Below are 24,382 nucleotides of genomic sequence, written 5' to 3'. Positions count from 1 at the left end.
AAATAGATATATACCATGGAAGACAACAAGAAAAGCAAAAGGTAGAATGAATACAGGTATTAATAGACTCAGAACTGTATCAGGGAAAGCCAATCTGTATATGTATATAATGTGAGACAGACACAGAATGGGCAGATCACTGGACTGACAGCCAGTTAGATTGAGTTAGAAAACACACCTTCTAGCATGTGTCCAAACAAGTTCACTAGTATGTCAGAGGCTAAGAAATGTTGAAAAATATTATACTAGTCTATTAATTAACTTGTCCAAACTCAATTAAGATTATTTTATGTACCTGTTTAAAGTGTTTTCTGCCCATATGAGGTAAGTAAAATGGCAAAAAACAAGTTTCAGGAGGAAATTAGACAAGGTCTTTTTTTTTTTTTACAATTGTCAGCAGATATTAATATTAATAAAACTTGCCTGGCAAAATATTCCTTGAATCTATTAGTTGAACTTATTTTTTTTATCAGATGCCTCTCTCAAAAGGCTACTGCAAAGTGTGAAAATTGCTAGTAAAAGGTTTTAGTTTTTGAGCAAAAAAGAACCTATTTGAAAATGAGGCAACACCCTAAGGAGTGCCATAATTAGCTAAATTCTACTTACTTAAAACAATTCAAAATGGCCTAAATTAGAATACTGGGTTGATTCTACTGAAAAAGATTTTTGCAACACAGAAATGAAGTTAAATACTTTCTATACAAGCAAAATGTTTCAGCAAGGTCCATATTATTTAATGATACCTACAAAGATTATTCTCTTTTCTAGTTCTTTAAACCAGAACACAATTCATACGAGGTTGAACACAACAGGGAGAAGTTCAAATTCTTCTTAATCTTCAGATTTAAATAGAAAATGTACAAATGTACAGATTTAAATAGGAGATGTACAAAATCAAATGAGAAACGTTTTTAGGGAGTAGAGGTATTACTTCCATCAGTTGCGATTTCAAGCTTACCCGTATCTGCTCAGTAGAACTACTGCTCAGCTCATCACCAGATTCAGAATCTTGATGGACCTTTTCTGAACCTTCGCCAGCCGAATCACAGGACTGTTCTTGAGAAAAGCTGGTTTTCTCTATATCAATGAACTCTGGACTGGAAAAGTGACCAAATAACTGTGTCCTACTCTGGCTGGAAACTTTAGGAGACTGTGAGTCACTGTTAAATTTTCCATTGTTAGGGACAGGGTCAAGGCCTAAACCAACAGTTTGACCTGAGCTACTATTTGGTCCAATATTCTGATTAGCATCATGAACAAGACCTGTTATTTGAATAGATGACTTCCCAAAACTTGAAAGTTCAGGTGATTTATTCACATTTTCTGTAGATCTCTGAAGATGTAAGCTCTGAGTCATTTTTGTGGAATTATTTAATAGTCCAGCTCCAGATTTAACAGGTGGCATCAGTGCTTTGCGAGCTACTTCCTTCACATACTGTGCTGGAACATAAAAAGGCTTGGAATTCTCATCTGGTTTGACTTGCCACCAGTCATCATTTGTCTTTTTCACCAAGAGATACCTCTCGCCTTGTTTTATTACAATCTTTTTGTCCTTTGCTGTATATTCATAATCATACTCTACTTCAATATAAACTTGTCCTGGAATGGTCCTCCCGCCTCTATCTGCCATTTTTCTTCCGTATCATTCACCTCTCCAGAAAAAAAGCACACATTATGATTTCTGGAGATCTGGACACAGGAAGGCTATTTCTGCTTTGAAAGAGAATAAAAGAAAAAAGTTAATAAAGCCTAACAAACACAAGCATATCATAATTCAAGCTACTTAATGAACAATCTATATTTAACTTAAACTCCAGAAACTTAACAAGATAAATATATTATATATAACATATATATGTTCCACACTTATCAAGATGACAATATATTTTTAAAATACATTTTACCCCTATATACACCCAGAGTATTAAGAAAAAACATTTAGACTTTAAAATATCGCTCTATAGCAAAAATGAATAATATGGAAATAGGTATCAAGTGATAACATTAGTACAACCCAGTGGAATTGCTTGTCAGTTCTGGGAGGGAGGAAGGAAAAAAAATAGACCACATAAACATGGAAAAATATTTAAAAATAAAAATAAACCATAAGATAAGCTAAATACCTAGAACATGTTCTAGGAGAAATAGAAGTGGTTCTTAACTTTTTCTATGACAAGGACCCTTCTAATAGTCTGGTAAAGTCTATGGATCCCTTCAAAATACAAAGTACCTCAAAGGAAACTAATTATACTGAAATAGCTATGAAGCTTTAAAAAAAAATTTTTTTCACAGACCCCAGGTTAAGAACACCTGCAATAGAGTATAATGCCTATGAAAGAGAAATGAAAGGATGAAGAGGGGATTTGGGATTATGATCAAGCCCCAAAACATTAAAGTTGAAGCATAATCTCAATTTTCTTGGATATAAACATTTGGAATTTACTATCTCTTTCCAATAAGAATGAGGGCATATGAAATCAAAACAACTCTGAGGTACCACCTCACACCTAGCAGATTGGCTAACATAACAGCAAAGGAAAGTAATGAATGATGGGTCTTGATCGATGGCACATGTTAAACCCAGCGGAATTGTGCATCATATATGGGAGGGGGATTGGGAGAGGGGAGGGAAGGAACATGAGTCTTATAACCATGGAAAATATTCTAAATCATCTAATTAAATAAAATTTAAAAATTAAGAAAAGGAGGTAATAAATGTTGGAGGGGATGTGGCAAAATTGGGACACTAATGCATTGCTGGTGGAGTTGTGAATTCATCCAACCATTCTAGAGGGCAATTTGGAACTATGCCCAAAGGGCGCTAAAAGATTGTCTACCCTTTGATCCAGCCAAAGCACTGCTGGGTTTGTACCCCAAAGAGATAATAAGTAAAAAGACTTGTACAAGAATATTCATAGCTGCACTCTCTGTGGTGGCAAAAAATTGGAAAATGAGGGGATGCCCTTCAATTAGAGAATGGCTGAACAAACTGTGGTATCTGTTGGTGATGGAATACTATTGTGCTCAAAGGAATAATGAACTGGAGGAATTCCATGGGGACTGGAACAACCTCCAGGAATTGATACAGTGAAAGGAGCAGAACCAGGAGAACATTATATACAGAATTGATAGACTGGCATAATTGAATGTAATGGACTTCTATACTAGCAACAATGCAATGATCCAGGACAATTCTGAGGGACTTAGGAGAAAGAATGCTATCCATATCCAGAGGAAGAACTATGGGAGTAGAAACACAGAAGAAAAACAACTGCTTGATCACATGGGTCAATGGGGATATGATTGGGGATGTAGACTCTAAATGATCACCCTAGTGCAAATATCAATAATATGGAAATAGGTCTTGATCAACGACACATGTAAAACTCAGTCAAATTGTATATTGGCTATGGGGGGTGGGGGGGCAGGCTCGGAGGGAGGGGAAGAACATGAATCATGTAATCATGGAAAAATATTCTTAATTAATTTTTTCCAAATTAAAAAAAAAGAATGAGGATGCATGTATCTTTTAAAGGAATGATTCTCTATGGCAAGATGACAAACCTATGGCACACACAGTAAAGATGGCATGTAGAGATCTCTCTGTGGGCACATGGGCCACTCCCCACCCCCCAGTTCATTACTAGAAAAAGCAGAGAGACTCAGGTGGAGCTGCTCCCCTCCCCCTCTCCAGTGTACCTAATGACATTTTTTCACATCCTCCACCCCTCTGCCCAACAGCCTAATGGGAACACATAGGGGGAGAGGTGGGCTGCTCACAGGTGGTAGAGCTGGGGGTGGGGGGTTGTTCAGGCCACTACTCTCCCCATCTCTATACTCTCTGAGGACATTCCTCACTTACCCCAACCCTCCATAGCCCAATGGTAGCCCATTCTCCATCCCCTGTGTGGAGTAGTAAGGGGAGAGAGGGGCACACTGGGCAGGAGGGGCGGGGCACAGCACTTGTGGGGGGGGCGAGGCACACATGGAGAAGGGGGTAGCACAGCTCATGGTCTCTAAAAGGTTCGCCCTCACTGCTCTATGGATTATGCACATGTTAAGTTTCTTAATATAACCAAGTAATGATCAACACTATCACTGAAAGGGGAAAAAAAAGAGGATTGCTCAACCTCCTTGGCTATCTCTCCCTCTGAAGCACCCTTTCAAACCTTTTTTAAACATATTTACAGACAAGTATAAACTCCCAATAATGCTAAGTTTTCTGCTAGAAAATACTAGAGGCTTTCCAGAGAAATGTCTGTTAGCCCACAGAACATCTTAGACAACATGATCCAAATTTAACACAGAGAATAATCTACCTAGGAAAATGAATGTCACTTTGTATAATAGACATAATTGGGGGGGGGGGGGGAGAAGCCCAGCAGAGCCAAGATGGAGGAGTAAGGCAGAGAAGCTCTGAGTCACCATCAGAATCCTCTCTAATCAATATTTAAATATCTCCACAAAACAAATATAGGAGTGAAAGAACCAACAAGGAGACAGAGCGAAATGATTTTCAAGAAAAGAAAAAACCCAAAAGATAGGCACAGAACATCTGGGGCACTGGGGTGAGAGGAGAACACAGCCAGCAAGAAGCTGTAGCAAGAAGAGAAGAGCAAGAAACAGCTCCCCCATCCACTGTCCCAGGTTTAGAATCTAAGATCAAGCCAACATCTAGATCCTGAGACCCTGCCTGGGCAAACAGAGGTCCAAGCCAATGCACACCCCTTGAGGTTTCAAACCTGTGGTGAAGTCCAGAATCCAAGCCCATGGCAATCTGTGCTGATATGGGGTGATCTGGGTGGGCTCAGTTGAAGCCAGGAATCCCAGTCTGAGCCTGTGGCAAAGGTCCCCATTTGGGGTAGTTGATTGACCCAAGGGGCAAGGGGGGGTCTGGATCTTTTTGCCAGGGGCTCAGGGTGGAGATCCATGACAGGGCAATCAACTGTGTGCCTGACTGGATCAAGTACACAGTAAGATCAAAAACTTACGACTAAGCCTGGGACTAGAATTTGAACAGTCCCTGACATGATCAAGCTCAGAGTGAGATCAAAAGCTTACACCCAAGCCTGAGGCAAGACTTTAAGCTATCAACATCTCAAGGGTTAATTAAATCAGCAGTGAGAGGAGGCCCTCAGACCATCATACCATCTTGGAAGAACTGAAACTGGCAGAAACTCAAAAAATAAGCTAAGGGCACAGCATTAAGGAAGGACTGAAGTTTTAGAGAGTACCCTAACATCCAAGAAAACAGAGCCTACCTACAAAAAGGAAGGAAAAATGAACAAACAACCAAAACAGGACCTAACTCTAAAGAATTTTTATAAAGGCAAAGAGCAAGTACAGACACAGAAGTGGACAGTGAAATCAAAGAAACACATACAAAGTCCAAAAGAAAAATATGGATTGGACACAGATTCTGGTCAAAAAAGCCTTCAAAAGCCAATTAGGAGAGGCAAAGGAAAAGTGGGGAAGAGAAATAAAAGCAATGCAAGAAGAAATGGGCCAATTTAAAAAAAAAAAGGAGAACCAAAAACTGCCAGAAGAAAATCAGGCCTTAAAAATCAGAATTGAACAATTAGAAATGAATGATTTCAGGGGGAAGCTGGGTGGCTCAGTGAATTGAGAGTAAGACCTAGAGACGGGAGGTCCTAGGTTCAAATCTGGCCTCAGACACTTCCCAGCTGTGTGACCCTGGGGGGAAAGTCACTTGACCCCCCATTGCCTAGCCCTTACCACTCTTCTGCCTTGGAACCAATGCACAGTATTGATTCCAAGACAGAAGGTATGGGTTTTTAAAAAAAAAGAAAGGAATGATTTCATAAGAAACCAAGAAACAATAAAGCAAAATCAAAAGAATGAAAAAACAGAAAAACATAAAATATCTTATTGAAAAAAACAACTAACCTGGAAAACAGATCCAAGGGAGACAATCTGAGAATTATTGGACTACCTGACAGTCATGATCAAGAAAAAAGTTTGGACATCATAATACAAGAAATTATCAAAGAAAACTGTCCAGATATCCTTGAACAAGAAAATAAAATTATATTTGAAAGAATTCACAGATCACTTCCAGAAAAAAAACAAACATCGAATGACAATTTCTAGAAATGCAATAGCTAAATCCAAGAGTCCTCAAGCTAAGGAGAAAATACTGCAAGCATCCATTAAGAAACAATTCAAATACCATAGAGTTACAATCAGGATCACACAGGGCCTAACGGCTTCTACATTAAAGGATTGGAAGGCATGGAATATGATATTCAGGAAGGTGAAAGATCTCACCTAGCCAGCAAAACCAATTTCCCCTGATTTCTTTCTGGGGGAAAAAATGGACATTCAATAAGATTTCCAAGCATTCCTGAGGAATAAGCCAGACCTAAACAAAAAATTTGAAGATCAAACACAAGACCCAAGAGAAGCCTAAAAAGGTAAATAAGAAAGAGAAAATTTAAGGGACTCAAGGTCAAATGTTTATATTTCTACATGGAAAATAAAGTATCTATAATTCTCAAAAACTTACTCTTAGTAGTAGAGAAAATAGAAGGAATATACTTAAAAAGAGGGTGAGAAAGTAAGCTGATTATGATATGATGTATATTTAAATGTGATATGAAATGTGTATGTATGATGATATATAAACATAATGTGGTAATATATTTAATAAACAGAAAGTTAGAAATAGCTTTTCATGTTAATACCCAGGAAGCATCCTGGTTCTGATATAGTCATTCTACATGTCTTGATGCAAGTTTGGGCAACAACTAACATGGCTTAAGAAACCTAATATTTCTTCTTCTTTCCACACTAGTTCTAATATATTTCAGCAAGTGCTAAAACAAAATATTCCAAAACATCGATTAGAGAATGTGGTCACTGTTAAGTCTGAGAAAATCCCAAAATATAACTAACCCTAGAATCCAATCCAGTTCAAGGGTTTCAGGAACCCGTAAGGGAAACCTAAGGGTCTTAGAGAAGCTCCCAAGGGACCCAAAGCTATTCAGAGAATAATCTAGTTACAAGAGCATAAAGGGTCACAAAAAGGCAAAGAGATTTTTTAAAAGGACTTACCTTTAGAGGAAAAAAAAAAGATGAGTATAAGAGACCAGCTGGAATGAAAAGACTGAAGAAAGAAATTTAAACCTACAAAAGAAATGTAAGTTTAACACCTAAAAACAGAAAACTGGAGAGGATAAGAATATGCTTTCTCAGACAAAACATAAGCTTTACTTTTGATAGCACTTATGTGAAATGCACATTAGATAAATGCATGCCATCTTCAACCCAGCCCCTAAATAAAACAAGTATAAAAATCATTAAAAGTAACCCAGTGTAAATGAAGATTTTGAGAAGTGACAAATGCATCTGCAAAAAGAAAAGGAACTCAGAACTTTGTGAAATACCAATCAACTGAGATGGGGAAACAGTTCCCATAGAACCTTGGGGAAAAGCAGTTAAGTAGCTTGAGTTGGCTGAGGGAGATTCCTTCTCTGGTTGTTGGACCATAAGGTGGAAGATAGACTACTCTCTAGCTATTGCCTTGTCCATAAGGCTGTGAGCTGAAAAGACATTTGGGTTTGAGCCCAGAAGAAACCTGTCAGCATTGCAGTCAATATCCCCTTATGGAAAGATAACTTTATTTCCTGAATTTGGATCTATCTTGAAATCTTCAATCAACAGGATAACTTAGAAAATTTAGGGAGACCTATTTTCCTCTCATTCCTCCCCTCTCCTTACCTCCTCTACCCCAAAGAATAAAAGACCTTTCAGTTGAAGGATTTGACTGTGGGATTTGGTCAGAAGGGGAAATCTTCAAGCTTACCATCTGTGAGAAGAACATTTCTAAGACAGTTGAAAGGGAACAGGAAGTAGTGTAGGGGGAGGAGATCCAGTCTTTTCCCTGGCTTGCTTCCTGGTGTTACCTTTCTTAACATTTCTCCATTACTATAATTCTCCTAGTATCAATATCTACTACACCAGGAACAAATTTCTTGTTTTATCACATTCATCCACCACCTCATTTAACTACTCTACCTGTCATATTTCTCAGCTGATATATAAAAAGATATGTTTAAAAAATAAGCCATATTTGTTCACTTTTATGTCTAACAGTAATATCAATAAGAAGATTTCAAAAACATTAAAACAACATATTATTGTCTAAGTGTATGAGACACTGCTATGTGAAAGAAATGGGAAAAAAACACATTTTTAAAAACTGTTGAAAAGAGCTTTTTATATAAAGTGATCAATAAGCATTTTATTAAATACTATATAGGATATTAAGTTCTGAAACTACCAAAAATAAAAATCTTGTGCTCTTCCAGTGGGTGAAGCAGCAACAATATCTGAAGCTCTGAACCTAATGTTTCTACTAACAATGTTAGCATTCAATAAATACTCATGAAGAGAACAAAGTGAAGACATGTCTTGCCCAAAGAAAAAGCTAAGAACAAAATATACCTTCTGATCTCACATGTTTTCTTTCCTAATGGACTGATGGGTTTTCACACAGAATTCAGTAAGTAGCATACCTGTTACCATTACTCCATCTCTCTATGCTCCTGAATACCTTTGTCAGAAACCCTACAATCCAGATCTTTTGCACAGATTCCCTTACCAGGATCATAGCCTTGCAACCTTCAACTCTGAATATGCACAACCCCTTCCCTAGTTCCCTACAGTGTAACTGTTACACACACCAAATTACTTCTTTAACTGATTAATGAAAATTTCTAAAGTGAACAAAAGAGCACAGAATTTAAAAAATGTCATTTCACCATTTTTCTTTATGTACAATCCCTTCCCCCAAGATGTAGGTCTCCTCCTCAAAAAAAAAAAAAGGCTTTGAAGCCTACTGATAAAAGGAATTTAGCCTGATGAAAAAGTTCAAGTAGTTTTTTCTATGAACCAGCAACATTCTTTTCTTCTTGAGCCCAATTATTAGCAACACATTATTTCCACTTAAGTTGTTACAAAGGAAAGTAATGTTCTAAGTAATAGGATCATAGAACTTTGGAGTTGAAAGGAATCTTAAATATCATCTAGGTCAAGCCCTTAATTTTACAGAAAAAGTTTCCTTCCCAAAGGTGAAGAAGGGTGCCCAAGCCAGTCATCTCTTTATTTCCCACTCAGCTGTAATCCTTTCGATTTGACATCCCCCGTATTGAGTCTTTGCACTTAGTACAGTACGTGGCATGTAGCAGGGGCTTACTAAATGCTTATTCCTTTCCTTTCTGATCTCTAATACAAGCCACATAGTTCTATCCAGCTTTGGACTGGTCTTTTTTCCTCCCATATCAACAACTTTCCCCAAGACTGATTGTAGTATTCACAGTCCTCCCCTATCTAGGGGGAAAATGTTCCTTCTTTGCAAAGAGATTTTTAAATTGTATAAACAAAAGCTGCAATATGTATTATATTATTCCCTTTAAATCAATAAATCAACAAGTGCCTATTTAGTATTCACTATATTTAAGACAGTAAGCTCTAGAGATATGAAGACAAAAAAGCTCTGGCCCTCAAAAAGGTTATATACCAAAACCAAAACTACACTAAATTTGCTGATTTCACTCTCCTGAACTACCAGAGTGTAGTCAATTTCAGCTTTCATATTTCCACATAATTAAGGCATGGGGCTACTTGCAATAAGGGTTCCCTTTCAGTGCCAGCACTGAAATAACTCAATGATATGTGGCTTTTTAGTTTACAAAGCACTTACAACAATGCTATGAAATTGACAGCGTATATATTCTCTACATTTTACAGATGAAAAAACTGAAATTTGGGGAGATTAAATGACTGACCCAAAGTCACATAACTAGTCAAGTTGGGAATTTGGACTAAGATGTCTGGATTCATTTTCCACTATAACATGATGCCAGAACCTATCTACCACAGAACCTCTGTTTTTCCTATCTCTGTCAATACCCTCTAAATACATTCAAGTTCTGAAAGAACATTTGTTTCTTCTGAAAAAGGTTTGCACTGTATCTTCATACAATAAGTTCCAATTGCTCACATAAATATCTCTCTCTAGATTTCTTTTTTTCCTTTTTAGTCTGGTGCTATCTTACCTTTGTTGGAAGTACCCCAACCCCTCATGCACAGGATTCCAATACTGTACTTCCAGCACAGAAGCTTTGATCTGCTTCATTTTTTTTTTAACCTGGGCTAGTTTACTCATTCCTCCTTAGACATCCTGTGGATCACCTTATTGGTGCCAGATGCTATGCAAAGACTACTATTGCAGGAGCTCAAAACTCCAGAAATCAAGCTATCCACCAGCCTCAGCATCCCCAGCTGCCAGGATTACCCTACAATGCTTGGTTTCTCTTGACTCTTCTGTTTCCATTTCAAAGACCTGTTCTAGTCATAAAGTTCAGTTCTGGTCATTTCATCAGAAATGTTTCTAATGTTTTCTATTCCATTATAGATCTTTCCCCCATTTAGTCTGAATTTTGTAGAATAAATAATACTAGATAAGCCCATAGTTCTTGATTTAGGGAATGTCATATTCCAAGTTCCCCTCTTATTCATGGTAGATACTCTCAGATATTACATGATCTTCATTGGGGTGAGGTGAGATCCAAAAGGAGAGCAACCAGTAGAGAAGTATCTTCATATGGGCCAGATAGTTCCTGAAGGAATATCAAAAGCTAGTTAAGATTTGTGGGCTTCTCTGAGCACACTGGTCTTTCAAATTCACATGTTTCCCTACCAGACTTCTCTAAGAAACCCTATATGGATTGGTAGGAGGGTGTAACCCAGGATCAAATGTGGACTGTGTAAACCTTAAAATTTCTTAGACTTATAAATGTTGGAAATTTCACCATTGGGAAATTTCATACTTGAAAAATTTCCTACTGATAGTCTATTGGAATGTGAACCCCCCTTGGCATGGGAGGGTCCTTCTCCCTACTTAAGATTACTTTAGGACAGAAACCTTTTGCTGAACAATGGAAAGGGCTTTGACCTATGCTTAAGCATAGAACAGGAAGTTCTTTGAGTCATGATTGATTTTAGAATTGATACAATAGAGATACTTGGAATGACAGAACCAGGTCTTGGAACTTACAATCTCCACCCTACTCAGTCCTAACGGGATTTAGGAAGGGCTGCAGCATAGATCAAAATTTAATTATTTGAGAATATGACCTTCAACAGACATATGCAAAGGGGCAGACCTCTGGGCGGTCCTGGGTTAAGCTAGAGCCACCATTGGCACAGGGAAGGCATGGACAGTGATTGGTAGATGTGAGAACTGAAGGGAGGGAACTTAGATGGTTTCCTTAAAGATAGCGGGGTCTGAGAGGTTTTGCTCTGAGAGGTGGTGCTCTGAGAAGCTTGCTCTGAAGGAGGCTGGAGGTGGAGGCCCCTGAGACTGTTTCTCCATTTTGGTCACGTGAGTGATAGGGACTGATCTCTTTTCTTTGCCTCAGCTATCTAAGGGCTTGGGCCTTTTGGCCCAGCCTAAACAGAGGGGGTATTTAAGCCCTATTCCCTTCTCTCCCCTTTCTTTTTCTCTCTCCTCTCCCTCTCTCCCTCTCTCTCTCCCTCTCTCTCTCCCTCCCTCCCTCTCTCTCTCTCGCTCTCTCATACTTTTCTTCCTCCTGTTTGTAATTAAAAACTCCATAAAAGGTTGACTGCTGACTTGAGTTTTCATTTAGGAATTACATAGCTGAATTCCTTGGCGACCTTAAAATTAATATATATCAGTCTTTTAAAGTGATTTCCTTGTCACAACTGTGATGCTTTGATTATTACTGTATTTGGAATATATTGAGCAACTGACATTATAACTATTCTTGCTATTTGGCTTAACATTAAGTAAATATTTTATGTTTAAGAATTAATGTCATGGGGGAAATGGGGGAGCTAGGTAGCTCAATGTATTAAAAGTCAGGCCTAGAGATAGAACTTCCTGGACTGAAATATGGTCTTAGACACTTCCTAACCATGTGACCTTGGGAAAATCACTTAACTCCCATTGCCTAGACTTCTTCTCTTCTATGTTGAAACCATTACACAGTATTGATTCTAAGTTGGAAGGTAAGAGTATTAAATTTTTTTTTAATAAAGAATTAATGGTATCCCTCCTATATACCAAAACAATTATAGCAATTCTACTGTAGGAGCAAAGAACTGGAAACAAAATAGATGCCCTTCAACTGGGTAACATTTAAATTATGGTAGGTAAATGTAATAAAACATTACTATATTGTAAGAAACAACAAAATATGATGAATACAAAAAAAAAACCCAAACTCAATACATAATGATTACTACAATGTAAACAGATATAATGCAAAATACAAACCCAACAAAAGTGAACATTGAAAAATTACAAAGAATAAGCATGGCCTGAAAGAGGTTATATAAGGAGATTCCCTACCTTTACTCCTTTGCAGAGGTAAGAGGTCCACAGGTATAGAAAATTGCATCTATTTTCAGAATTTTTTAAATATTATTGATTTTGCCGATATTTTTCTCAAACAAGCAAGTAGAAGCAAGAAGCAGGAATTGTAGGAACAAGAGAATTATTAATACTTGGTCCTCAATTATTATGGTTTCGCAAGTTAGTTGACAGATCAAAGGAAGAATTAGATAAGAGGCAGAAGAAAAAAGCAAATATGACTATAGATTACAAAATCTAAGAATAAAACAGGTAGGTAAAAAAAGGTATAGAGAATGATTTAGGTTTTCTTAAACATGAAAGACATCAACAATCCATTCTCATATAATCAAATTTTTAGGAATAGGAGATAGGTCATGCTTTCAATTATAAAACTCCTAGATAAGGAATCCTTTCTATCAGTACAGATTGGCACTTTCTCTGTAAAGTATAATCTTGACAATTTGCCAAAACATTGAGATGTTAACTGACTTCCCCAGAATCATAAAGTCAGTATGTGTCAGAAGAAGCAGAGGAGGCGGAGTCAAGATGGCAGCCCAGAAGTGTAAAAATAGACTCAAACTCTGGACTTCAATCCCCACAAGCCCTTGCTCCACTTCCCCAAAATGCTTTGTAATCTCACGGAATTCTGAGGTGGGCCAAGATCGAGAAGGGATTTAAGCTGATTGCAAAGGCTTTTGTGGATCTTTTGGACTTCCATTTTGGAGCAGACCCATCTCTTCCATGATGTGAGATTATCTGGTCTAGGCCTCTCTGGCCTAAGCACTTTTTTCTTATCCTGTATTTTCTTTAATCCTTAACTTTAATAAACCTCATAAAATATAATACTTCTTGCAGAGAGAAACTAATTTCTACCTGCCTCAGTTTCTTCAGTCTCCTAAATTTTAATCTTTACAGAAGGAGCAGAAGTTCAGACCTCTGAATACACTTCCTTACTGATCACAAACTGAATGCTCTTAGGGGACTGAAAATCAAACCTAACAACAGGACAGAGCCATGGAACCCTCCTGCTGGACTAAATTCAAAAGGTACACCCCCTCAAAAGCCAGAATCCGAGACCACTCGGGTTTAAGGGGAAGGCAGAGGAAGGTCCCAGGACCCCTCCCCCTGCCCACCTAGAGGGCTGAGCCTCCAGGGGCAGCGGGAACCTCTGGGCGGGCAAAATTGCTGGTCTGGAGGGTGTACCTTGCGGGCAGTGCTGTGCCAAGCTCAGAGCGTCGAACACAGACGGCGGGGAAGGAGCTGGAGAGGGAGCATAGAGCTAGCAGCCTGGCCAGAGCTGTGGAGATCCTCTATATTTGCTCCACCCTTCCAGGAGGTTTTGGCCTCAGAGCACACCCAGCCCAATGCTGCTGAACTTAATCCTATCAAAAGTCTTCAGAACTCAAGAAAGCCCAGGCTCCACACCCCTCCCTCATTGACTGCTGGACTTTAATCCAATCAAAAGCCTCCAGAGGACAGGGAAGCTCAAACCCCAACAACACTCCCCCACAGACTGCACCGAGAGTTCTCCTGTCAAAGCTCCAAGAGGAGAGACTGACAGAAGCCCCCAAAACCAAAAAAAGGTGAGCAGCAAGAGCACAGACAAATATGGTCAGCAAAGAAGGGATGAATATGAGCAAACAAGAGAAAAAGAAGAAATTACAATCGACAGCTTCTATACAGCGAACAGAACAGAGGGGGAGGGATCAGCAAACAATAAATCAGAAATCCCAGCAAATTTGATACAGGCTTTGGAAGAACTCAAAAAACAATTCAAAACATAATTAAGAGAGCCTGAAGACAATTGGGAAAAGAACTTAAAAACTAAGATAAGTCATCTGGAAACAGAGGCACTTGAACTAAAATGAGAAAACAATGTCTTGAAAGCCAAAATCAACCAGCTGGAAAATGAGGCAAAGGAGATGAAAGATGAGGTAAAGAGGATGAAAAATGACCTCCATAGAAAATCAGACCAGAAAGAGAAGGATGACGAAAAATCCAGGGATGAAATCCAGTCTTTAAGAACCAGAATACAACAACTAGAATTAAGTGACCTCACAAGACAGCAGGACACTATAAAACAAAACCAAAAGAATGAAAAAATTGAGGAAAATATGAAGCATCTCATTCACAAAACAGAGGATTTAGAAAATCATTCAAGGAGAGACAATTTAAGAATCATTGGTCTACCAGAAGACCATGACAAAAGAAAAAACCCGGACACAATACTACAGGAAATTATTCAAGAAAACTGCCCTGATATTCTAGAACAAGAGGGAAAAGTGGAGATTGAAAGAATCCACAGATCACCTTCTGTACTTAATATCCCCAACTGACAACACCCAGGAATGTTATAGCCAAATTCAAGAACTATCAGACCAAAGAAAAGATATTACAAGCTGCCAAGAAGTCATTCAGATACCATTGAAACACAGTGAGGATAAAGCAAGATCTGGCTGCATCCACACTGAAGGACCGAAAGGCATGGAATATGATATTCCGGAAAGCAAGGGCACTAGGTCTACAACCAAGAATCAACTACCCAGCAAAACTGACTATATTCTTCAGGGGAAAGTATGGTCATTCAACAAAATAGAAGAATTCCAAGAATTTGTAAAGAAAAGACCAGACCTGAACAGAAAATTTGATGACCAAGCATAGAACTCAAGAGAATCATCAAAAGGTAATTTAAAAAAGAGGGGAAAAAAAGAAAAACAAAACAAAACAAATAAACAACCCGCCCCCCTTTTAAGAGACTCAATAAGTTAAAATGTTATGTATCCCTATAAGAAAAGAGGTCATTGGTAACTTAAAAATTATTATCACCTGGGTAGCTAGATGAATTACACTTAGAGGGAACAGTGACAAACTGTATAGGATGAAAGGACAAGACATAAATGGGTATATAGATATATGCATGCATAAATACATATACATGTATATATGTATATATATATATACATATGTATGTGTGTGTGCATATATATATATATACATATACATACACATACAACTAGAGCTAAAAAAAGAGGCTAATACTAAAAGAAATGGGAAAAGATGCATCCAAAATTAGAAGGGAAGCAACAAATCAGGAAACAATCTTCATTACAAAAACCTCTGACAAAGGTCTAATTACTCAATTTATAAAGAGCTAAACCAGTTGTACAAAAAATCAAGCCATCCTCCAATTGATAAATGGGCAAGGGACATGAATAGGCAATTTTCAGTTAAAGAAATCAAAACTATTAATAAGCACATGAAAAAGTGCTCTAAATCTCTTATAATCAGAGAAATGAAAATCAAACAACTCTGAGGTATATCACCTCATACCTAGCAGATTGGCTAACATGACAGCAAAAGAAAGTAATGAATGTTAGAGGGGATGTGGCAAAGTCGGGACATTAATTCATTGCTGGTGGAGTTGTGAATTGATCCAACCATTCTGGAGGGCAATTTGGAACTATGCCCAAAGGGCAATAAAAGACTGTCTGCCCTTTGATCCAGCCATAGCACTGCTGGGTTTGTGCCCCAAAGAGATAATAAGGAAAAAGACATCTACAAAAATATTCATAGCTGCACTCTTTGTGGTGGCAAAAAAGTGAAAAATGAAGGGATGCCCTTCAATTGGGGAATGGCTGAACAAATTGTGGTATATATTGGTGATGGAATACTATTGTGCTCAAAGGAATAATAAAATGGAGGAATTCCATGGAGACTGGAACAATCTCCAGGAAGTGATGCAGAGTGAAAGGAGCAGAACCAGGAGAACATTGTACACTGATTGGACTACACTGTGGTCCAATCGAATGTAATGGACTTCTCCATTAGTGGCAATGCAATGAGACTGAACAACTTGGAGGAATCTACGAGAAAAACTACTATCCACATCCAGAAGAAACACAGTGGGAGTAAAAACACCAAAGAAAAACAACTGCTTGAATACATGGGTCGAAGGGATATGGTTGGGGATGTAGACTCTAAATGAACATCCTAGTGTAAACAACATGGAACAGGTTTTGATCAAGGACACAAGTAATACCCAATGAAATTGCGGGTTGGCTCCAGGAAGAATGGGTGAAGGGGAGGGAGGGAAATAATGTGATTATTGTAACCAAGGAATAATGTTCTAAATTGACTAAATGTATTCAAATGGGAAAAAAAAGAAGCAGCAGCAATGAAATCCAGGTTTTTCCTAGCAATGAGGCCAAATATCAATCCATGATGCTAAATTAGTTATCTCTTTAATTGTTGGGTTTTTTTTTAAGAAAATTCCTGCTAAATTGAATATAGAACTTTGCTTCTTGCTTTAGTTTTAGTCTTCTTTCAGATTATGCTGAGCACTAATTCTCTCACAGTCCCAAATGTTCTCCAGTACAGTGACTCAATATTTTTCTCTCTAGGACCACATTTCTCTTCAATTATAACATATCCTGTACTCACCACTACCTCCCACTCCCACACCCACATTCATCTCCCACACTCACAACTGTCAAACACCCAAGTGTTATTATGATGTTTTGCAAAACAACTAACTAGACTGTCTATATTTGGGCCCCTTCATCCTTAAAGCACTGTAAACCTGCAATACTGCAAAATGGATCTTTCCCTAGCACACTACATTTTAAAGTAACTTTTAAGTCTATGCAATAAAAGTTTCTCAATAGTTCAATGAGTCAAAAAAGCATGTCTTAAGTGCTTACTATGTGCTGAATTTTGTGCTAAATGTAGAGTAAAAAGTCACTGCCTTCAAAAAGTTCACATTCTAATAAGGATATGTAACAGGTGAATAATTGTGTACCTAAGAGATACATACAAAGTAGATGTAAAATAATTCCAAAAGGACACTAACAGTTATAAGGACTGGTAAAGGCCTCCTCAGAAGGCAGGACTGAGATGGGTTTTTAAAGAAAAGCCAGAGAATCTAAGAGCCAGAGGTGAGTAGTAAGGGCATTTCCAGAGGAAAAGCCAGAAAAAAAACAACTACAAAAAAGAAGCAAAGAGGACTGTGAAAAGAACAGCAAGAAGGCAAGGGGAGCTAGATTGAGCTGTACATGGAGAGAAAGAAAGGATAAGAAGACCGGAAATGTAGGGAAAGTCCTGGCTGCAAAAAACCTTACATGACAGAGGACTTCATTTTTGATTCTGAAGACAATAGGGAGTTGATAAACTGAGGTTTGTTAAATGAAAGGATGACATGGACAAACCTATGCTTTAGAAAATAAACTTGGCAGCCAAGTGGAAAATGGATTAGAGTAAGGAAAGTTGTGAGGCAGAATTGTGATCAACCAAAAGGACCCTAGAACAATAATACAGATGAAATGACAAGGACATTATGTTAGTGGAGAGAAAGGACCTGACATATGAGGCAGGTTCCATCTGGGTAAGAGAATTAAATGAGGGTGGCAGGAAGAGACCTGGGCCCCCAACTTTTTGCTTTCTTTTTTCCCCACTCCAGAGGCCTGGAGGCCAGGATAAGAAGGAAAAACTGGGGGAAGGAGTGTATGCAAGGTGGAGGTTAAAGTAGAATAACAGATTACAATACCATAAAGGAATTTCATAACTCATGAGGTAGAACACTTGAAAGTGACAACAAAATGAAGGATAGAACCATTTCAGTATTTTGTTGTAACAGTCATGGGAATATATAAGTTGAACTGAAAGGTCAGAAAAGTCCCCTAGTGTAAGGACAGGAAGTCTATAAGTCAGACACTGAATTCATTGAGGAAAGAAGGAAGGAGAAAGTCCTAGAAGTAGGCAGACAAACAGCTAAGGCAGTGATGGCAAAGCTATGGCAAAGATGGCATACAGGGTGCTCTGTGGGCACCCAGCCCCCTACGCCCATTTGTTACCAGAAAGGAAGAAGGACTTGGGCAAAGCTGCTCCTTTTCCCCTCTCCACCACAGCTGATGACTTTTTTCCACATCACCTGCCCCTCCACCCAGCAGCCCAATGGAAGTACTTCCTTCCCCACCCCTGTGTGGGGTGGGGACACGCACAGCACAGTCTCTAAAAGGTTCACCATCGACTTCCGGTTAAGATGGCGGCTTAGAGAAAGCTGAAGTTCAGATCTCCGGAAAACCCTTCCCGACCGATCTCAAACTAGAAGCTCCTAAGGCGCCGAAATTCAAAACGATCAACAGCACAGACCCTGGGAACCCTCCTCCTGGACCTGGACCCGGTTCAAAAGGTACGGCTCCCCTTAAAAGCCAGAACCCGAGATCCCTCGGACCTCAGGGGTAGGAGCGCAGAGTCCAAGGCTCCCGGAAGCGGCAGCCGCGCCGGGCTCAGAGAGCAGGGTCTGAGGAACAACAACCCTCAGGGTCTTCTACCCAAGTCCCAGTCCGGGTGAAAGTTACTGCCTGGGGCCTCCGCTGCAGAGAGCTGGTCAAAACAACAGCAACCCTCAGGGCGGGCAAGACAGCCTCACGGGCTGGATCCTGCTATCCAAGTCTCAGTGAAAGTCTGTGCTCTCGGAGCTTGGGGAAGCGGCAGCCCATCCCCCCGCAGGCCAACGAAACAGCCTCACGGCCAGGGATTCTGAAGGCAACTTCCGGAAATCGAGCCAGGGGGAGAGTGTGGCCTCGTGGTCCGACCCTTCCATTCCAGTTCCAGTGAGGCATATTCAGTTTAACCCAGGGAACGCTCATAGAACCAACATCTGCCCAGGACTAAAGCCACTGATCACCAGACAAAGACAAGAAAAGCCAATCCTCCACGTTCAGAGATGACAAATTCCACAGAAGCACAGAAGCCCCAAAATACCAAGAAAAATAAGAAGAAAGGGGCGACTCTGGACACATTCTATGGAGCCAAAATACAAAATACAGAGCAGATAGAAGAAGATATACAAGAAAATTCTCCAAAATCTTCCAAAGGAAATAGAAACTCTCCACAAACCCATGAAGAATTTGAATCAGAAAGGACCAAAAAGATGGAAGCCCTCTGGGAGGAAAAGTGGGAAATGATGCAAAAGAAATTCACGCATCTACAAAACCAGTTTGACCAAACTGTAAAAGAAAACCAGGCTTTAAAGCAAGAACTAATAAAGCAAAGCCAAAACACCAAGAAATTAGAAGAGAACATAAAATATCTCACCGACAAGGTGATAGATCTGGAAAACAGGGGGAGAAGAGAAAATTTAAGAATAATTGGACTCCCAGAAAAGCCAGAAATAAACACCAAACTGGACATGGTGATACAAGATATAATCAAAGAAAATTGCCCAGAGATTCTAGAACAAGGGGGCAATACATCCACTGACAGAGCTCACAGAACACCTTCTACACTAAACCCCCAAAAGACAACTCCCAGGAATGTAATTGCCAAATTCCAAAGCTATCAAACAAAAGAAAAAATCCTACAGGAAGCCAGAAAAAGACAATTTAGATATAAAGGAATGCCAATCAGGATCACACAAGACCTTGCAAGTTCTACGCTGAATGATCGTAAGGCATGGAACATGATCTTCAGAAAGGCAAGAGAGCTGGGTCTCCAACCAAGAATCAGCTACCCAGCAAAACTGACTATATACTTCCAAGGGAGAGTATGGGCATTCAACAAAATAGAAGACTTCCAACTTTTTGCAAAGAAAAGACCAGAGCTCTGTGGAAAGTTTGATACCGAAAATCAAAGAGCAAGGAATACCTGAAAAGGTAAATATTAAGGAAAGGGGAAAAATGTTATCTTCTTTTACTCAAACTCTCTTCTATAAGGACTACATTTATATCAACCTATGTATACTAATATGTGGGGAAAATGTAATGTATAAATAGGGGGTAAAGAAAGACCAAATAGAATAATGGTTCTCACACAAAGATTCACAGGGGAAGGGGAGGGGAAGAAAACTCCTATAAGAAGGAGAGGAAGAGAGGGGGGGGGGGGTTACTTAAACCTCAATCTCAGGGAAATCAACTCTGAGAGGGAAAAACATCCAGATCCATTGGGATCTTGAATTCTATCTTACCCAACAAGGGTAAGGAGAAGGGAAAACCAAGGGGGGGAGGGGGAGAGGGAGAACAAAAAGGGAGGGAAAGAGAGGGGGGAGGGGGAGGGAACAAAAAGGGAGGGACTAAAAAGGGAAACATCAAGGGAGGGGACAAGGGGGACTGATTCAAAGTAAATCACTGGACTAAAAGGTAGAGCCGAAGAAGAAAAGGTTAGAATTAGGGAAGGCAATCAAAATGCCAGGGAGTCCACAAATGACAATCATAACTTTGAACGTGAATGGGATGAACTCACCCATAAAACGTAGACGAATAGCTGAATGGATTAGAATCCAAAACCCTACCATATGTTGTCTTCAAGAAACACACATGAGGCGGGTTGACACCCACAAGGTCAGAATTAAAGGATGGAGTAAGACCTTCTGGGCCTCAACTGATAGAAAGAAGGCAGGAGTGGTAATCATGATATCTGATAAAGCCAATGCAAAAATAGACCTGATCAAAAGGGATAGGGAAGGTAATTATATTTTGTTAAAAGGGACTCTAGACAATGAGGAAATATCATTAATCAACATGTATGCACCAAATAATATAGCACCCAAATTTCTAATGGAGAAACTAGGAGAATTGAAGGAAGAAATAGACAATAAAACCATACTAGTGGGAGACTTAAACCAACCATTATCAAATTTAGATAAATCAAATCAAAAAATAAATAAGAAAGAGGTAAAAGAAGTGAATGAAATCTTAGAAAAATTAGAATTAATAGACATATGGAGAAAAATAAATAGGGATAAAAAGGAATACACCTTCTTCTCAGCACCACATGGCACATTCACAAAAATTGACCATACATTAGGTCACAGAAACATAGCACACAAATGCAAAAAAGCAGAAATAATGAATGCAGCCTTCTCAGATCACAAGGCAATAAAAATAATGATTAGTAATGGTACATGGAAAACCAAATCTAAAACCAATTGGAAATTAAACAATATGATACTCCAAAACCGTTTAGCTAAAGAAGAAATCATAGAAACAATTAATAATTTCATCAAGGAAAATGACAATGGCGAAACATCCTTTCAAACCTTTTGGGATGCAGCCAAAGCGGTAATCAGAGGCAAATTCATATCCCTGAAAGCTCATATTAACAAACAAGGGAGAGCAGAGATCAATCAATTGGAAATGCAATTGAAAAAACTCGAAAGCGATCAAATTAAAAACCCCCAGCAGAAAACCAAATTAGAAATCCTAAAAATTAAGGGAGAAATTAATAAAATAGAAAGTGATAGAACTATTGATTTAATAAATAAGACAAGAAGCTGGTACTTTGAAAAAACAAACAAAATAGACAAAGTACTGGTCAATCTAATTAAAAAAAGGAAGGAAGAAAAGCAAATTCACAGCATTAAAGATGAAAAGGGGGACAGCACCTCCAATGAGGAGGAAATTAAGGCAATCATTAGAAATTACTTTGCCCAATTATATGGCAATAAATACACCAATTTAGGAGAAATGGATGAATATATACAAAAATACAAACTGCCTAGACTAACAGAAGAGGAAATAGAATTCTTAAATAATCCCATATCAGAAATTGAAATCCATCAAGCCATCAAAGAACTTCCTAAGAAAAAATCCCCAGGGCCTGATGGATTCACCTGTGAATTCTATCAAACATTCAGAGAACAATTAACCCCAATACTATACAAACTATTTGACATAATAAGCAAAGAGGGAGTTCTACCAAACTCCTTTTACGACACAAACATGGTACTGATTCCAAAACCAGGCAGGTCAAAAACAGAGAAAGAAAACTATAGACCAATCTCCCTAATGAATATAGATGCAAAAATTTTAAATAGGATACTAGCAAAAAGACTCCAGCAAGTGATCAGAAGGATCATTCACCATGATCAAGTAGGATTCATACCAGGGATGCAGGGCTGGTTCAACATTAGGAAAACCATCCACATAATTGACCACATCAACAAGCAAACTAGCAAGAACCACATGATTATCTCAATAGATGCAGAAAAAGCCTTTGATAAAATACAACACCCATTCCTATTAAAAACACTAGAAAGCATAGGAATAGAAGGGTCATTCCTAAAAATAATAAACAGTATATATCTAAAACCAACAGCTAATATCATCTGCAATGGGGATAAACTAGATGCATTCCCAATAAGATCAGGAGTGAAACAAGGATGCCCATTATCACCTCTACTATTTGACATTGTACTAGAAACACTAGCAGTAGCAATTAGAGAAGATAAAGAAATTGAAGGCATCAGAATAGGCAAGGAGGAGACCAAGTTATCACTCTTTGCGGATGACATGATGGTCTACTTAAAGAATCCTAGAGATTCAACCAAAAAGCTAATTGAAATAATCAACAACTTTAGCAAAGTTGCAGGATACAAAATAAACCCACATAAATCATCAGCTTTTCTATATATCTCCAACACAGCTCAGCAGCAAGAACTAGAAAGAGAAATCCCATTCAAAATCACCTTAGACAAAATAAAATACCTAGGAATCTATCTCCCAAGACAAACACAGGAACTATATGAACACAACTACAAAACACTCGCCACACAACTAAAACTAGACTTGAACAATTGGAAAAACATTAACTGCTCATGGATAGGACGAGCCAATATAATAAAAATGACCATCCTACCCAAACTTATTTATCTATTTAGTGCCATACCCATTGAACTACCAAAATACTTCTTCACTGATTTAGAAAAAACCATAACAAAGTTCATTTGGAAGAACAAAAGATCAAGGATATCCAGGGAAATAATGAAAAAAAACACATATGATGGGGGCCTTGCAGTCCCAGACCTCAAACTATATTACAAAGCAGCAGTCATCAAAACAATTTGGTACTGGCTAAGAAACAGAAAGGAAGATCAGTGGAATAGACTGGGGGAAAACGACCTCAGCAAGACAGTATACGATAAACCCAAAGATCCCAGCTTTTGGGACAAAAATCCACTATTCGATAAAAACTGCTGGGAAAATTGGAAGACAGTGTGGGAGAGACTAGGAATAGATCAACACCTCACACCCTACACCAAGATAAATTCAAAAGGTTCACCATCACTGAGCTATGACTAGCTTGACTAGGTGATAAACGTGTACTGAATTGACCTAATAGAAGAGGTCACTGAGTGAGATTGGGAAAGAGAAAGTTTGGAAGTGGCAAGAATAAGGAGTTTTATATTTCCCAACATAAGCAGTGCATTTGGGGTGAGGGAAAGTTCATAAGAGTGGGAAGTTGGATCATGAAGATAAGGCCAAAACTCAATGAGTGAGAGAATTGATGGTCATTAATGAGCTGAAACCTGAAAATATTTTTAACAACTAATCCTGCAAACTCTCCATATTGTTCCTACTAGGCATATCAGGGAGGTTAATATGCAAAAGGCTAAAATAAAAAAATTAGGAGACTGAATCATAAAAATGCACATGACATCATTTTTTAAAATTTCAGTTGGCTAGGTCTCATTTCGATGCATGTCATCTTCACCAGTTATCATGTTATTCATTCATCCAACAACTGAGTCTACTATGTGCAAGATACCACCAAGCCTTGAAGATGCAAAGGCAAAAATGCAACATTTCCTTCAAGAAGCTTAAATTTTACTAAGGAACATATGTACAGGATAGTCAATACAAAATACACAGATTAATGGGGAAGAAACTGGACAGCCTTTACAATCAACAAAGACTTTTGTTTTTCTTTTTCTTGGAGCAGAAAGGGAAGAAAATAGTCATGCGATTGCCATATAAAAAAGAAAGAAAAGAGTCACTTAAGCATTTTTTGAAAGGCACAAAAGAAAACTGAAGGAAATTTAGAAGGAAATATAGGCACATGGGTCAGTTTTGAAAATAACACTGAAACAATTATATACATTTTTTTAATCCCTTTCATTCTGTCTCAGAATCAACACTAAGCATTGGCTCAAGGATGGAAAAGTGGACCTCCTATATCTAAACCTAGCTCTTATACATTTTTTAAAGT

At 38.5% G+C, this 24,382-nt stretch overlaps 1 protein-coding gene across 16 annotated transcripts in view; it reads right to left on the bottom strand.

Moving 5' to 3' along the window:
* ARHGAP12 (Rho GTPase activating protein 12) overlaps positions 1 to 24,382 on the bottom strand; it is a 146,112-nt gene that overhangs the window by 108,164 nt on the left and 13,566 nt on the right. For 15 of the 16 annotated variants that reach the window (XM_007504786.3, XM_007504782.3, XM_007504783.3 and 12 more), the window contains one exon: positions 959 to 1,710. In XM_007504786.3, the coding sequence (XP_007504848.1) occupies positions 959 to 1,630 (672 nt within the window). In that variant the 5' untranslated portion in view covers positions 1,631 to 1,710. Of the gene's footprint in view, positions 1 to 958; positions 1,714 to 24,382 lie in introns of all 16 variants that reach the window. The other variant, XM_007504781.2, reaches the window with a different exon arrangement.

The sequence above is a fragment of the Monodelphis domestica genome, chromosome 5, assembly GCF_027887165.1.
Source record: "Monodelphis domestica isolate mMonDom1 chromosome 5, mMonDom1.pri, whole genome shotgun sequence".
In the NCBI taxonomy this organism is placed as follows: Eukaryota; Metazoa; Chordata; class Mammalia; order Didelphimorphia; family Didelphidae; genus Monodelphis; species Monodelphis domestica.
The sequence above is the reverse complement of the archived record's forward strand: the minus strand, read 5'-3'. Positions and strand labels throughout refer to the sequence as shown.